Consider the following 14859-nt stretch of genomic DNA (forward strand, 5'->3'; position numbering starts at 1 on the left):
ACTCTTTCCCATTGAATGGTAACTCAATACCTGTATACAACTTATATAAGGACAATAAGCTTCCTCCAATGATTAATCAGAGAAACTGATAAAGAAGACCAGGTTATAGATAAATGCATGAACTTCAATTTAGCTCACAAAAAAGTCTACATTATAAAAAATTGATTGTCATGCCCATCCATGCATGCCCTTAAATTACTAATAAAAACTTGCTAAATACACAAATATAAGGGTTTCATTTTTTTCATATATACACCTTTACAGTTTTGATATCTAAATGGGACAAACCTAACAATTGAACTTGTTCTCTAGAATTATGTTCAGGTTCAGTACATCAGAGACTGGTCATGTTTCTCAATAAGATTCCATCAGGAAAGTACAGAAAATCTCTTTGGAGAGGGTGGTCCCAATCGATATAAGATGGAAAACAATGCTTCTAGAGTTTCTCACAGAAATTCACACATGCAAAAGGATCAATGATACAGTTTTGCATATAGTATCCATGCCTATAAAGCCTTTTAAGATGCCAAAAAGAACAACATGATAATGGATGGAAATTAACTCAATATTGCTCTCAATGGGTCTTGCAAGTTTTTTGTACACCACCAAATATAATGCTTCTCTTGTTTGAAACACGTGGACTAAGAACCTTGTTAGATATCTTGAACAAGCAAAAGCAAATCTATGCCCCCAGTTGAACTTACTGTTCGTCATCATCATCGTTGACTCCAACCCAATGTGTAAATACAAATAGGAACTCTTTGAATGTAATCATTCCATTTTTATCAAAGTCCATTTCTTCTGTAAAAAGATCAAAAGAATAAGAATGAAACAAGAAAAGAAGATTTTAAAATTATGCATAGCTGCTAAAGTTTCACATTAAATATGAGACATCTTATAGATTAAAAAATATAGAAAAGCATAATGAATAATTGATGATAGTAGATACAAACCAAATCTTCTTGTGCCAATCCGGTCTGCAGCTTTTCCTCCCGGAGGAGCTTCATTAATAGCATTAAGAATTTCAGTTTTACTAACATAACCATCACCATCTTTGTCAAAAAATACAAATGTATCAACAATGGTATCAAAAGTGGCCTCGAGATCTGGCAGCCCAATTCGTGATTTCTGATTGATTTATGTTAAAGAAAGCTCAAGGCAAAAAGGTGAAGTAGTAATAGCTAAGTAATTATCAGCCATGGAATGGGTAGTATAGTGGAGTGAACATCATCAATATTCGCAGTAAACACTAGCTAATTTCTCCTAAAACAATGCAAAATGAAAAGAATAACAATGGTACCCCCTGCAAGTTTTTGTTGTTCTACACAGAAAAACTTGATTTTGTACCAGTCTTGTATGGATACAGAATTAGGATTATCAGGCTCCTCCAGGAGATAGACAAGAGAAAGTACAACAATAAACTCATTGAACTCAATTCCTTTACTTTCATCCATATCGCATATGTGATGGAATTCTGTTATTTCCTCATCTGTGAATGAAACTTGGAGCTCATGGAAGCAGTCTTTCAATTCTTGTACATCTATCGTTCCATTGGAATCTTTATCTATAGAAAGCAATTACCAACATTCACATCAAGCTTTCCTATTTGAAATAGTGATTTTCCAGTGAAATTATGAGTCAGATAAAAGACAATATCAAACTTATAATCGATGTAATTTCCCAATTTAGTGACACTATAAATTTATAACAAATCTTCCTAGAGATATATAAGACTCATTTAAAAATTAGTCACTTATACAAATGAAAATCTAGACAACGGAGATTCTAAAAGATAGAATGCAATAGACTGTAAAGAATCCAATGTTGCCCAGTGCACATCTCCTGTATTTGAGGGACTCGGGAACATGTAAGGGGTGTCACCTGCCATCCTCAAGACATGGGGAACAATGGGGGAGGGGATGTCTTCCTCAAAAGGAGGACCTCCAGATGTATTCCTCAAGAAGGATGCCTCCCAAACATCCTCCTTATGAAAGGAAACTACATTTTGCACCTCTAAATAAAAACTAGAATGCATAAAATCATGTATCTTACATTTTAAATTTCTGAAGACTTTTGGTGGAGTAAAAGTTATAAATCACCCTTAAGAATGTGGACACTTCAACAAGCACATATTTAGACTTTAGTGCCTGAGGAAATCAACAAAACCTTGAGAAAGAAAGATTTGAATTGTTAAGGGTGGTTGGTGTATACCTATTAGTCTAAAGACCAAGGCATGGTTCAACAATGAACTATCCATACTTGCCCATGGATACCTTTTCCATGCTTATATAATTATTGCCATCATAGCTTGAAATGCACCTGGCCTTTATTTCTTAATAAATCTCAAAGCATTCACTGTTTTCTATTTGAGGGTGGCAACCCCTATTCTATGACTCCGTAAAAACTCCACGACAAATCTAATATATGCATCTATGGGCAAAGATATATTAGCACATTATGCTTATGATTTTTTCACACCAAAAAATTTAATTCCACAGATGTAAAGATTCTTTGACACTAACTTTTCGAGGAGATTTATATCATAAACAGATAGATCTTTCATTAACACAATTTGCAGCCACTTTAGATGTCAAAGCAACCAAAACTGCAAACAATTCACAATAATCCAACTACAGATATGGTAATACATATGCAGAAATAAAGAGCAAAAGCTAAAATAGAATAGTTCTCATGTAAAGAAAATCAAAATAGAAATAGCTCTTTTAATAATGAAGTTATGAACACATAATAGAGTGGTTATCATGCAAAGAGAAACAAAACTAGAAATGACTATAGAGTTGTACAGAATGTCAAACAAGTTATGCAACTCATTAACCATAACTGTAAACAAACACAATAATATATATTATAACTGCAGATCTGAAAATAAACATGTAGAATAAAGAGAAAAGAGCTCTTTTAGTAATGAACAGACTATAGAATAGTCATCTTAAACAATCAAAACTTGAAATGGCTATGCAGTTATACTAAATGTCAAACAAGTCATTGCAACTCATTATCCAAGTGATGTACAAACTGTCTGAAGATTCAATCATTTACTCTAAACACGGGCCAACATTGATCCTGACGTCTCATTGCAGACTTGAAAAACCTTGACTTAAAATACCATATTAGAAGCTTTGTTGGAGGAAATTCAGAGTGTATATCCCGTTATAAAATATAGAGAACTAGGAACAGTCATCGAATACTTATCAATCCAGCCTTTTAGGATTAGCTGAATGTTTGTTAACAATAATAATATTTCATCTTCCCCTTTCAACACAAAGATCAATATCAATTGAATATGACGGAACATGAAAAATAATCCCCCATTTATTCTCTTATGATCACATTGTTATAAGAGATAAAATTGAAGGTTTCAAATAAATGAATTCTCTAGATAACATAGGGAAAAATAAGTACAAAACAAATATAAATAAAATAGGAATAGAAGATCAGAGCAATATTAGAACTATAGCAGGTACTCACCAAATTTCTGAAACACGTCCCTTACTTTTTCGAAGCTCTCGTCAATTTTATGAAATCGCATGATGATGCTATTGAATGATTTCACGGTGCTTCCTTCAGATGCTGCTCTCTTCCTCAGAGCCTCAACCATCTTCTTTTCAATTTTTGAAGGAGCTGTTGGCTTCCTGAAGAAGCTAAATTTACTTGATTTTCCACCCATTCTGATGAATTTCAAGCACGTATTAAACCCAACACACATCCAAAATCCTGCAGGAAAGATGCCATCTTATAAGGAAAATGTCGATTAATGCTTCAAGTTTCTAATTTGTCACTTGCGCCATACAGTTAATGGTCTAATTTGTCACTTGCGCCATACAGTTAATGGTTCAAGGAAATGAATTAACATAAAAAGAAAGAAAAATTTTAACAAAATTTTATCCAATATGAATATTTCAACCCATTGATATTCTGCAATGTAAGGCCATGACAAGAGCACAGATTCAACCATCACAAAGAAGGGAAATGCATATCAGTCGAGAAGACATTCTGAAGTTTAAGACAGTTTAAGAATATTTTGAGATGAAGTCATGAGAACATAATGATGAGCAGAGTTTCAAGGGGACAGGGGTTTGGAAGTTAACCTTCTAGTGGCGGACAGTGAACAAATCAGAGTCTACTAGGACTGTAGACAAAGTCCTTGACAGTAGATATAACGGAGCATGAAGACAAAGACAGGGCTAGGTTATATTCAGTCAAGGAAAACAGTCCAAGCATAATCAAGAAAAGCAGTCCCTAAAAGGCATGAATGACAGTCATTCATGAAGGAATATATCATGACATACACTCATGACAAGGCAGGTGACAGTCCAAAAAGGAGTAAATGACAGTCTTGAAGGATGGCATGGTTTTTTTTAACTAACACAGTGAATAGACTGAATAGATACGATGCATGAATACACAATGAGCCCATCTGTCAAACACAAATGTCAGTACAAGGGAGCTTGTGAAAGTCATTTTGAAGGGCTAACCAAAGGTCCATAAAGATACATGAAGGGCAGATATTAAATTCATAGTGCTGTCGAAGAAGTCAAAAAGAATGAGAAATGTTAATGAAGTGACAATAAAGCGACAGTCATGAGGACTCTGGAAATTGTATGTCAACAGTTGAGGGTGCAAGCAGCTCAAGCAAACAATCATTGGAAGAATTGTTGGGGCAAGATAAGTTGTTCTAGAATAAAGGTTTATTGTAATACAACCGTCCTAGACGATTTCCTACGCCCTCTTAGGGCATTTGACCTTTCTCAAAGCATCAACACATGCCCTATAACCATGGAAAGAAGTTGACAACTGTTGGATGATTAAAGACCATCTATGCGACATGTGGAAGGCATCTAGGAGAAGGTTGGTGGCTGGTCTAACAGATTAAGAGGATTATTGTCCGTATTTTTGAATTCACAAAAATGGACTGCCCCATGGAAATTTTTGTTAAAAAATGAAAATTTTACTCTAAGGCATGCTTCCCGAGGTAAAAAAAAATTGTTTCGCCCTTGGAGTGGCTTAGTCCTCAGTCCATCCTCGATCCACGTTTCAAATTTTATCGCATTCTGAGTTCGTTTGCTATGTTTTTTCTTCAATTTTGGGTTTTTTCTTCCTGTCTGCAGGTGGGAAATTTTCCTTGGATTGCAAGTTTTATTTTTCTCTTGTTTTAAGTGTTGTAGGGAATTTTTAAGTCAATTACAAGTGCACTTTATGTAATTTTTAAACTTGTAACTTGCTTTTTATTTCCCCTTTGTTGTTTTATGTCTTTGTAGAAACTTTTTTGACATATTACAAGTAAATTTAAAATTATAAGTTAAAAGAACTTGTAATTTCTTTAAAAAGTTCTTACTTAAGTGATTTTAAATTCTAATAGGGATTTTATTTCCTTATTACAAGTTTTAAAGTTATTTTTTAGTTGTAATAGGGATTTTATTTCCCTATTACATGTTTTTATGTTTTTAGTCACTTGTAAAGGGAATTTTATTTCCCTATGGCAAGTTCTTTTTTTAAGTTAAGTTATTAAAAATTGTAAAGGGGATTTTATTTCCCTATTTCAAGTTATTTTGACATGTCTTCTTGTTCTTTTCTCTCACAAACCTGATTTTGCCTTATAATTTGAAAAGTAAAGCAAATTAAAACTTGTAAAGGAGATTTACAAACCCGATTTCATGTCTTTTGCTTGCATTTTAAACTTGTTGCTTCCCACCAAGAACCCGACCTACCTTTCTCTCCAGAGAGTTCAATTTTGGAGGAGTTTGAATCCGATTTTTGTGGAGGAATTCATGGAATGAGGGAGGCGTGTCAATTTTGAAGCATTTTTATTGCATCTTCAACCATGTTTTTGCCAAATGGAAGGTGTTTTGCTGATCTTTTGTCACGTTTTTCTTCTCCTTTCAAGCCGTTTTTACAGCATGTATGGAGGCGTTTTGGTTCATCTAACCTAAACGATTTATCTTCTTGCTTCCATTCACGGGTTTGATAGGAATATTGACCGATTCTTTCTCCTTTTTGAATGTCGTTTTTAGTGCTTTCGGTTGAAATCCGAGTTTTGCTTGGACGTGGCAAGGGTTTTGGTTTTGTGGCTTTATTCTCTATTTAAGGAATCGGTTCTTCCACTCAAGGATTATTCCATCTCTTGAAAAGGCATCTTGATTAAGTAAGGTGGGGTTTTTTTGTTTTTTTTTTCAGTTTTGCTTTCATTTCCTTTCTTTTTGTTTTCATTCCTTGTTTGATCATTCTAGATGTTTGTTTTGTTTTTGTTTTAGTTCGGATTTGTGAGAATTCTTCCCATTCTTTTCAAATCTTGAATGCAATTTGATTATTGCATTGTGTAACCTTTCTTCATTTTCCCTCTTTACTTGCTTTCGGGTTTTAAGAACCCAATTGCAAGTAAAATGAAAATAGTTGATATTTTCCTTTGGTTGAAAAGGTTTAATTATCTTTTGCCAAAATTGCAAGTTCCAAAGTTGAAAAAATACTTATCTTTACAATTTCGGGTTTTGCAAACCCAATTGCAAGTTGATATTTTTTCTCATTTCCACATGGTTAGATTGAAGATGTTCTTCCAAAAATCCATTCATACCTATCCGCACTTATTGTCATTATCCGTAAATTCCATTCCCATCATTTTTCCCATGTCAAAATATCATTTTCTTCCATTCCTTCATTTTTTCCTTTTGCAAGAATACTTGCATTCGGGTTTTAAAAATCCAATTGCAAATATGTTCTTCCCTACTTGCATACTTGTTGCACGTCTCCCAAGATCCGAAATTTGTCCAAGATCAAGTTTCAAGTATTCCTATTTATTCACTTCTCTCTTCCAAGAGTTGTGAAGTGCAAGAGTTAAGAGTTTTTCCCATTGAAAAGAAGAAATATGTTTCATTTGGATGATCTTGATGTTGCTTTGACACTTCTAGATCTTCGTCCCAGCGTGCCAAGCTCTTGTTCAATGACTGATTTACCATCTTCCTTTTCTCAAAAGAAGATGAAATACAAATATGATAAGTACCAAAATGAGATCTCTCCATCTCAAGTTTCCACTCCCATGGAGCACATCAAAGATACGGAAATAGGGCATGTTGACATGTCAGAGTTCGTTAAACGGGTGGAGGATCCCAAGGATAGCAATATGCAGCACCTGTTGGACAGCCACATTCACCATGCTTCTTCCTTTCCGGTGGCTGCCTTAGAACCTGTTGGTGTACGTTTTATCATATACCGAACATTAGAATAAAATACCCAAGAATACTCTATCCTCTCTTGAAAAACCACCACTTATGCTAAGGTTGCAAGAAGACTATATGGCAATTCCAAGGTTTCTTTGGTCAGGTCTTGACGTGTGGATAAGCTCAATGGGCGTTGTGATATGCTAGTAATACACAAAGAGACTTACGCTTGGCTCGTTCAATTCACAATGGAGATTTATCGTTTGGGTTCTAGATCATGGACTTCAAGAAAATTAAAAAGGAGATAAGGTTTAGAAATTCTAATCTATTCCTAAGAATTCAAGAGACGGTAAAGATTGGGTAAAACTAATAACAACACTCTGTTTCGCCACACTTAGGACAACTACACAAAGCATGTGCAATCTTCTAAGGTCGTGCTCAAGATTTTCACACTTATGAATAACACCAACAATTGAACAATATTACTCAAAGTAGAAGTTAAACATCCACATCAAAAGCTCAGATTAACTTTACATATCGAATGAAAATCATCCATCCAACAAAAGTATGAGCAAAACGTTTCACCAATCTAAACTATCAAATCCTTCATTCATCTAACATACATGAAATAAAATCTAAACTATGATGAGGGATGAGAACCATGCCAACTCCAAAATAAAAGAGGTAATCACCATCAATTCAAACAATGCATTACTTATTACTTTGGCAATTGTATGAAAAATTGCTTATCTCAACATGTTTTGCAACATGCTCCCATGATTTACAAATGAGAGGTGAGCTCAATTTATAGGCTCCCCAATTACAATTCAATGGCCAAGATTGATTTCCAATCAACGGTCGAGATTAAAACAACCTAACCCTAATCAAAGTTTCCCAAAATAGATCAAATATTCGTCGAATGAGAGACAAGTGGCACAAGATGCTATTTATTAGGATTGCACCCCCTTCTTCTACTGAGAGGTAGTGTGTTCAATGAACCTGGACATGTTGACTTGAATTCCCCAATTTGTGCCGAAGAATTTGCCTAAGTATGGAAATTTGTCTGGAATACTCTTCTTGCCGCCAATTTATATTGCACGTGGGAGCTTGTCTTTGACTCTTCAAAAATCAAATCCTTCAAGAAATCTGGAATTTCTTTCCATACTTTCGCCGAGTCTGAAGACTTTTCTTTCTTGATGCCTGGAGACTCTATCAAGTGCCTTCAATTTGGAGAGGAATTTGATTCATCTCCTCTTTATTTTCTTCTGTGTTCTTCTTTCTTCATGTTTCCTGTCCAACATTTAGTCAAAATTTGATTCTTTTGGTTGTGGAAAATTCCACACTTACCCAATTTTCATGTATCAAACTTTTATCAACCCGTTCGTTTGATTGACCCTTGATTTCATGTGCTTGTCAAATTTATTTTCTTGCTTGATTGTTGGTCTGATAGCATGTGAATTTGTCAAAATTTGTTTTTCCTCATGGCGTGCCAGCTTGATCATCTTTGAGGTCACTAATCCGGCATCTTCACATATTCCATTTATGCCTTGAACAAATTTGTGTCTGAGTTTGATCAACTTGCTTGGACAAAGGCTTGGACAATTTTCAATCCTGTGTTATGTCCTGACTGTGAATGCGCTAATTTATGTTTTCTCCCTCTTAGGTTGTCTTAAACCAGAAACTTGAATATATTAAGGTTTGTGTCTTGGAACAAATTTGTGTCAGTCTTTATGTCTTGGCATGCTTCACATCAATTGGCTTGTCCTTGGACTTGGAATACTCTTGGACAATCATCCTTCATGTTTGATGGATCGGAAAAGTTCAGATAGTCACATGTCCTCGTCTTTGGCACATTTCAGAAATATAATCAGACAATTTGTCTTGCTCTTTGTCATGTCATCTTGGCAGGCTTCGGAAGTATGATCGAACAAATTGTCTTCCAATTTGTCAGGCCATCTTGTTCTTGGAAAGAAAATTTTCATGCTTTGGATTGTTTGTCATGCGCGAAGGCTTTCCTCTTGGCAAGGCGAAGTTCACATATCCTTGGACAATTTTTTATTTGATCTTGATTTAATTGGACAAATTTTGTGCTTAGTTTCTTTGGACAAAATCTTTGGACATGTCTTATTCCTCACCAAATTTTGGATGACTTTCTTCTTTGGATATGAAAGGGTGGACTTTCCACATCTTTGGACAGATTTTGGTTCATGCTTCATTTCAAACTTGGAAGGTTATCACATGTATATCAGATATAAACAATCCTCTTCCAAGGCGGATTTGGAGATGATTTAAAAATTTCTTGCTGATCATGATAGCAGCAGTTGGACAATGTGAATTTAGATTACTTTCTTTTTGACAAGGCAGAATTTATTCTTCCTTAGGCAAATCCACTTTCAATTTGCTGTCTTGGACGATCTTGGATGACATTTTTTTTGGCAAATTTGAAAGATTTTTGAGAAATCTATGTGCAGATTTGAATTCTTTTCCCAAGGTAGATTCAAGGATGATCAATAGTGAACTCAAAATTTTATCAGCAAACCTTGGTGATGGCGAATTTGAATCTTTTGAATGTCTTTTCAAACCCTTGGACCTGCTTTATTCTTCCTTTTGGAAATGATCAAAGCAGAATTTTCACCTTTAAACTATTATCAATGGCCAATTTAAGGAGAATATCGAACTTATTTCCTTCAAACCCTTGATTTTGCTTTATTTCTCATCCAAATTCTTCTGAAAATTTGATAATCTAGTTGGACTTTGGAGCTGCTTCCTCTAAAGAATTTGAATTTTTTTTCTTCAAACCCTTCAATTTATTTTACTTCTGCAAAGGAAATATAATAATATGATCAGATTTTGGCATGAATCTAATAATCTTTATGCCTAAGAGCTGTTCACTTTGATCTCCAAACCTATAGACATGGCAGATTTTGAAGTTGGATAATCTGATCATGCATTGAAGCTACTAGCTTCTCTCAACTTTGGCAAATTTTGACAGAGTTTTGATGCTTCCTTCTTTGCTATACAAACTTCTTCTTGGCAAACAAAGTATTAATGAATGGCCATCATGTCTTTATAGCTTCTTAGCAATTTCTAGAAGCTTTGTGTTTTATTCTATCTTTAGATAGAAAATTGAAACCCTTTGCCTTCTTCTAGAAGGAAGCTTGGAAGATTCTCAAAAATTAGAAAGTTTTATTGTTTTATCCTCCCTCTAAGAAGTCGGAATTTTATCCTTAGAAGCTTCCATCATGTTTTAGAAAGTTTTATTTGTTTTAAATCTCCTTCTAGAAATTCGAATTTGAGGAAGGCACGCCACAATTTTTTAATTTTTTTTATTTAAATACCAAGTCACCATACTTGCCACCTTTAATTCTCTTGGAATGCCATGTCATCTTTTATTACCAGATCATATTTTATTGCTAACTAGGAAATTTATATCATTTTTATTCTATGCCATCTTCAATTTCGCCTAAGTGGGCCCTACATTTTTTCTCAAGCTTTGGCGAACTTTGCACATCTTCTTTATGCCATGCTTTTAAAGTGGACTTGGAAAGAATTTCTTGCTTGTGCCATGTTTTTAAAATGGACTTGGAAAGAATTTCTAGCTTGGACATGAGGTGCACTTTGAAAATTGTCAGACATTTTGGGTGCATGAATAAGCTTAACCTTAGGCAGGAGTTAAGTAACCTTTGCCATGAGTTAGTTAACCCTCAGTAGGAGTTTAACACTTGTCGGACAATTTTTCTTGGACAATTTTTAAATTGATACTACTCAAACTTCTTCCACATTTTAATTGATCGTCTATCATTCTACCCTTGAACCTAGTTGAACTTGTCTGCCATTTTTATTTCTTCAACCTAGATGAAATTTTCGATGTGCCATTCTGCTTGCCTTTTTGTGACTTGGTCAACACTGTTCATGCCATGTTCATACCTTGCTGGGTCATATAGGCAAAAACCCTCATCTAGATTTCCATTTTGCTTTTTGCACTTGGAGACCTCATTTCTGAAATCTGAGAACATGGGTACTGATTTTACAGTTGATTTTCTGAAACGAAACCCTATCTAGGGTTTGCATTCCGCTTTTTACCCTTGGAGACATAATTTTCAAAATCTAAGAACATGGGTAGGTATAATTTGGCATGGGGATCAAAACCCTAATTTCAAAAAAAAGCAAAATTTTCAAACCCTTGCTTTTACACTTAGAAGCAAAAAATTTTGAATCTAAAGACATGGGCAGAATCAAAATTACCTAAAGAACAAAACCCTAATCTCAGAAAAAAGCAAAATTTTTGAAGCCCTGCTTTTTATATCTAGAGGCAAGATTTTCAAATTCCGACAAAATGAGTAGTAATAAAATAGCTCAAAGAACAAAACCCAGATGCTAGTTTCAAAAAAGCAGAAAAAAGCAAGAAAAAGCAAAAAATTCTAAAAATAGCAGGTTGTCAGAAATGACTCAAAGCAATTGCGATTTTCGTCCTTCAGACCTTTTGAACACTTTGGCAGCGTTCAAATTCAATTCTGAGCATAAATTCTCAATCTAGCCCGGAATGACCCCAAAACTCTAACTCCTCATTTGCAAAAAAAATGGTGATTAGCAGATGCGACACGAAAGCAGAACCCTAAAAAGCAAAAATAGGGGGTCCCAATTTGCAATGGGGCGATGTCTGAAATAGGTCACAACAGAACCTGACTTCGTTCTTGCTTGTGCCAATCATTTTGACAAAGAAACAAGAACTATCAGGAATGATGATGGGGAAGTGATAATTCGGCTTGATGCGGATACTATTGAGAAGGTTTTCAGAATACCCCTAGCACCTGTTTACATAGAGATCTCTAAAGATAGTGCAACTGAGTATTATGCTTCAAGAGAAAAAGATTGCAAACGCCATATCAATAGATGGATTAGTGAGCCACGGGCTGCTTTTACAAGATGGGCAAAGTTGTACCGTAGTGATTTCAAATGGGAAATCGGAGATACAATCACTCTTCTCAGCAGGATGATGGGTTTAGAACATTCTAATGTTTTTGAAACATGGATGTATAAGTTCATCATGCTCATAAGGCAGTCTCAACACATTTCTTGGGACGAAATCATCAGTGATACCCTTTGTGAACAACTTGCAGCAGTTCCTTCCACCATGACGTTCTACATGAACTCATATTTGGTGTATATAGCAGCATCACTCAGACACTTCCCTGATCTTTCTACCAAGGGTGATCGCTCGCTTATACCGGTGTGGGATTACTATGACCAATTGCCTTTGAGACCTAGCAGATTGCACTTCAGGAGGGTCAGGATGCCTTCTTTGGTCATTATATGTGCCTGTTTGATAAGACATTGAAAAACAAGAGAGTATCAGATACTGCCTTTGAGAAGGTGAATGAATATGGTTGCCTATTCCTTCAATTCCCAACTTTCACTTACATGAAAGTTGGATGTTATAGCGGCCAGCCATATATGCTCCCTAGATATCCAGCTGATAAGATCATTCTTATGGAGTTGGGAAGACAGATCATGGTTGTTCATGCACATCAATCTATTAAGCATAAGGTTGGAATGAGAATTTCTACAAATAACCCATTGGAAATTGCCCATTATTCCCTCATTACATCCACCAAAGCCAAGGCCATGGAGATCGAAATGCAGGAAATAAAACTCAAGAGGTTCAAGCCAAGAGTAGATTTTGATTACCAAGGCATGAAGGAGAAGATCAAAAAGTCTTTCATGCATGTGCATAGGATAGAAGACATTTGGGTTGATCTCTGTACAGAAAAGGAGGTTCATAAGATGGATTATTGTAGGCTCACTCTTGAGCAGATTGTTGACCTAAACTTGGTAAACATTCAAGAGGGAATGATTGATGATGGAAAGATACTTGATCCTGAACATGTTGAAAAGAGAGTTGATGAAGCACCACTTCCATCAATTCAATGGTCGCATAAGGAATGCACTTCCATTCTTGATAGATTTCAGCCTATCTTAGCTAACACCAATACTTGGCTCAAGGGTAACGATGTTAGACTCATCAAGATCAAGGTTGGAAAAGAAGATGATTCTACAGGACCTGTCGGACTCAAGTCTGAAATCAAAGTAGACAACAAGGAAGGTGCATCATCTTCAAGTACAAGAATCAAGTTGAAGGTTAGCAGAGCAATGGTTCTTCATCCCGAAGAAGTGACAGTTCGAGGGAAAGAAAAGCCTCAGCTTCATATTCATGTAATTGATGCTGAAGATCCAGAGGAAGAACTACAATCAGATAATTCTCCTGAGTCACCCATTTCGGAATCACCTCATGAAGTTCCCCCTCAGATTCCTCTAGAATTACCTATGTCTTCTCTTGATGCGAATGTGGATGCTTTTTCCGCTGTTCATATTGTTCATGTTTCAGCGGGTGAATCTCCTCAGAGAGTCATTTCGATTTCAGCTGCAGAGCCATCTCTTGATCATCTTCAAGGAAATTTGATGAATATCTTTGAGGATAATCCTGCATATGCCCCTTCGTCAGAAATTGATACTTCTGCTTCTAGTTTTGATGAGTTCATGATGCAGTCATCAGGACCTTTGATTAATGAGCAGTCTATAGTTGTTGTTCAAACAGTAACTTCTCCCAGGATGACGACTGTTGTTCAAACAGAAACTGCTTCTCCCTCACTTTCAACCGTTGCTCAAGGAGAATTGATGACTTTACCTCCATAGCTTAGTTCTTTTACACGTAAAAGAAAGAAGCAAGAAATCTCTCCTGACATCTTTGATTTCCAGCATCTCAAGCAATCAAAACCCAAGGTTGCCAAAAGGGCTAAGACGATCTTGAGTGTAACAGTTGATAGTAATAGGATGAAGGTGGCTGAAATTGTTGAGCCAATTGTAGACAAGCCACATGAAGAGATGCAAGTTGTTGATTACAGAATCACAAGGGTGGAGTTGGGCACACAAATGCATGAAGTAGTCAAACATGATGCTCAACATTCTGTAGCCTCATTGGTGCAGCGGTGTGATGAACTTCTAGCAAAGAAGGATAGGCTAGAAGAGAAAAATGTGCAACTTGTTGCAACAATCCAAAAGATTACCAAGTCTTCAAGTGAAGGGTACAATCCTTCAACCTTCACAAGTACACAAGAACCAGTCCAAGGAGTTGAAAGAGCTGCTCAGAAGGTACAAGCGTTAGACTCTTGGGTGGATCAACTTCATGATCTTTGTGTGCAAGTGCTGAAAGACATATTCCAACTGATGATTAAGTTGAAGACCATTGGAGAAAAGTTGAACCAGGCCTCCAAGACTTTCAAACAAAACCTAGAAAGGATTGAAGGTAGCTTGACGATTTGGCGCAAGATGCCTCAACAAGAGTTGAGTGTTCTTCAGGAGCATAACATTATTCGTTCTAGGGTCATGTATCTAGAATGTGAAGAGCTCCTAGAGAACAAAGCCCTCGTTCTCAAATCCCTCATTGAAGATATTGATGACGCTATGAAATTGCGAGTTGAAGTATTCCAAGGTGTTGTTTCTTGCTGTGAGAAGGCCTCTTGCAATATCATTGTCATAACCCTCCTTTATCACTTTTGATTTGATACAATTACTATTATATCTTTTTGTGGTTGAGCTCAAGGATGCAAATATCGTTGAAAAATCGGGAAAATTGCAATTTTTTCTGATGCAAACCCGTAACCGATTTTATCGCCTGTTAAATCGCGAA

General features: G+C 35.9%; 1 protein-coding gene across 1 annotated transcript in view; it reads right to left on the reverse strand.

Annotated features, from left to right (window-relative positions):
- Positions 1-213: 213 nt before the first annotated feature.
- LOC131064266 (probable calcium-binding protein CML21) overlaps positions 214-14859 on the reverse strand; it is a 74230-nt gene continuing 59584 nt past the window's right edge. Inside the window, exons 3-6 of the mRNA XM_057998365.2 lie at positions 3490-3735; positions 1365-1564; positions 954-1128; positions 214-801 (exon numbers count right to left, since the gene is read on the reverse strand). Of these exons, the coding sequence (XP_057854348.1) occupies positions 701-801; positions 954-1128; positions 1365-1564; positions 3490-3727 (714 nt within the window). The 5' untranslated portion in view covers positions 3728-3735 and the 3' untranslated portion in view covers positions 214-700. The remainder of the gene's footprint in view (positions 802-953; positions 1129-1364; positions 1565-3489; positions 3736-14859) is intronic.

Source organism: Cryptomeria japonica, chromosome 1, assembly GCF_030272615.1.
Source record: "Cryptomeria japonica chromosome 1, Sugi_1.0, whole genome shotgun sequence".
In the NCBI taxonomy this organism is placed as follows: Eukaryota; Viridiplantae; Streptophyta; class Pinopsida; order Cupressales; family Cupressaceae; genus Cryptomeria; species Cryptomeria japonica.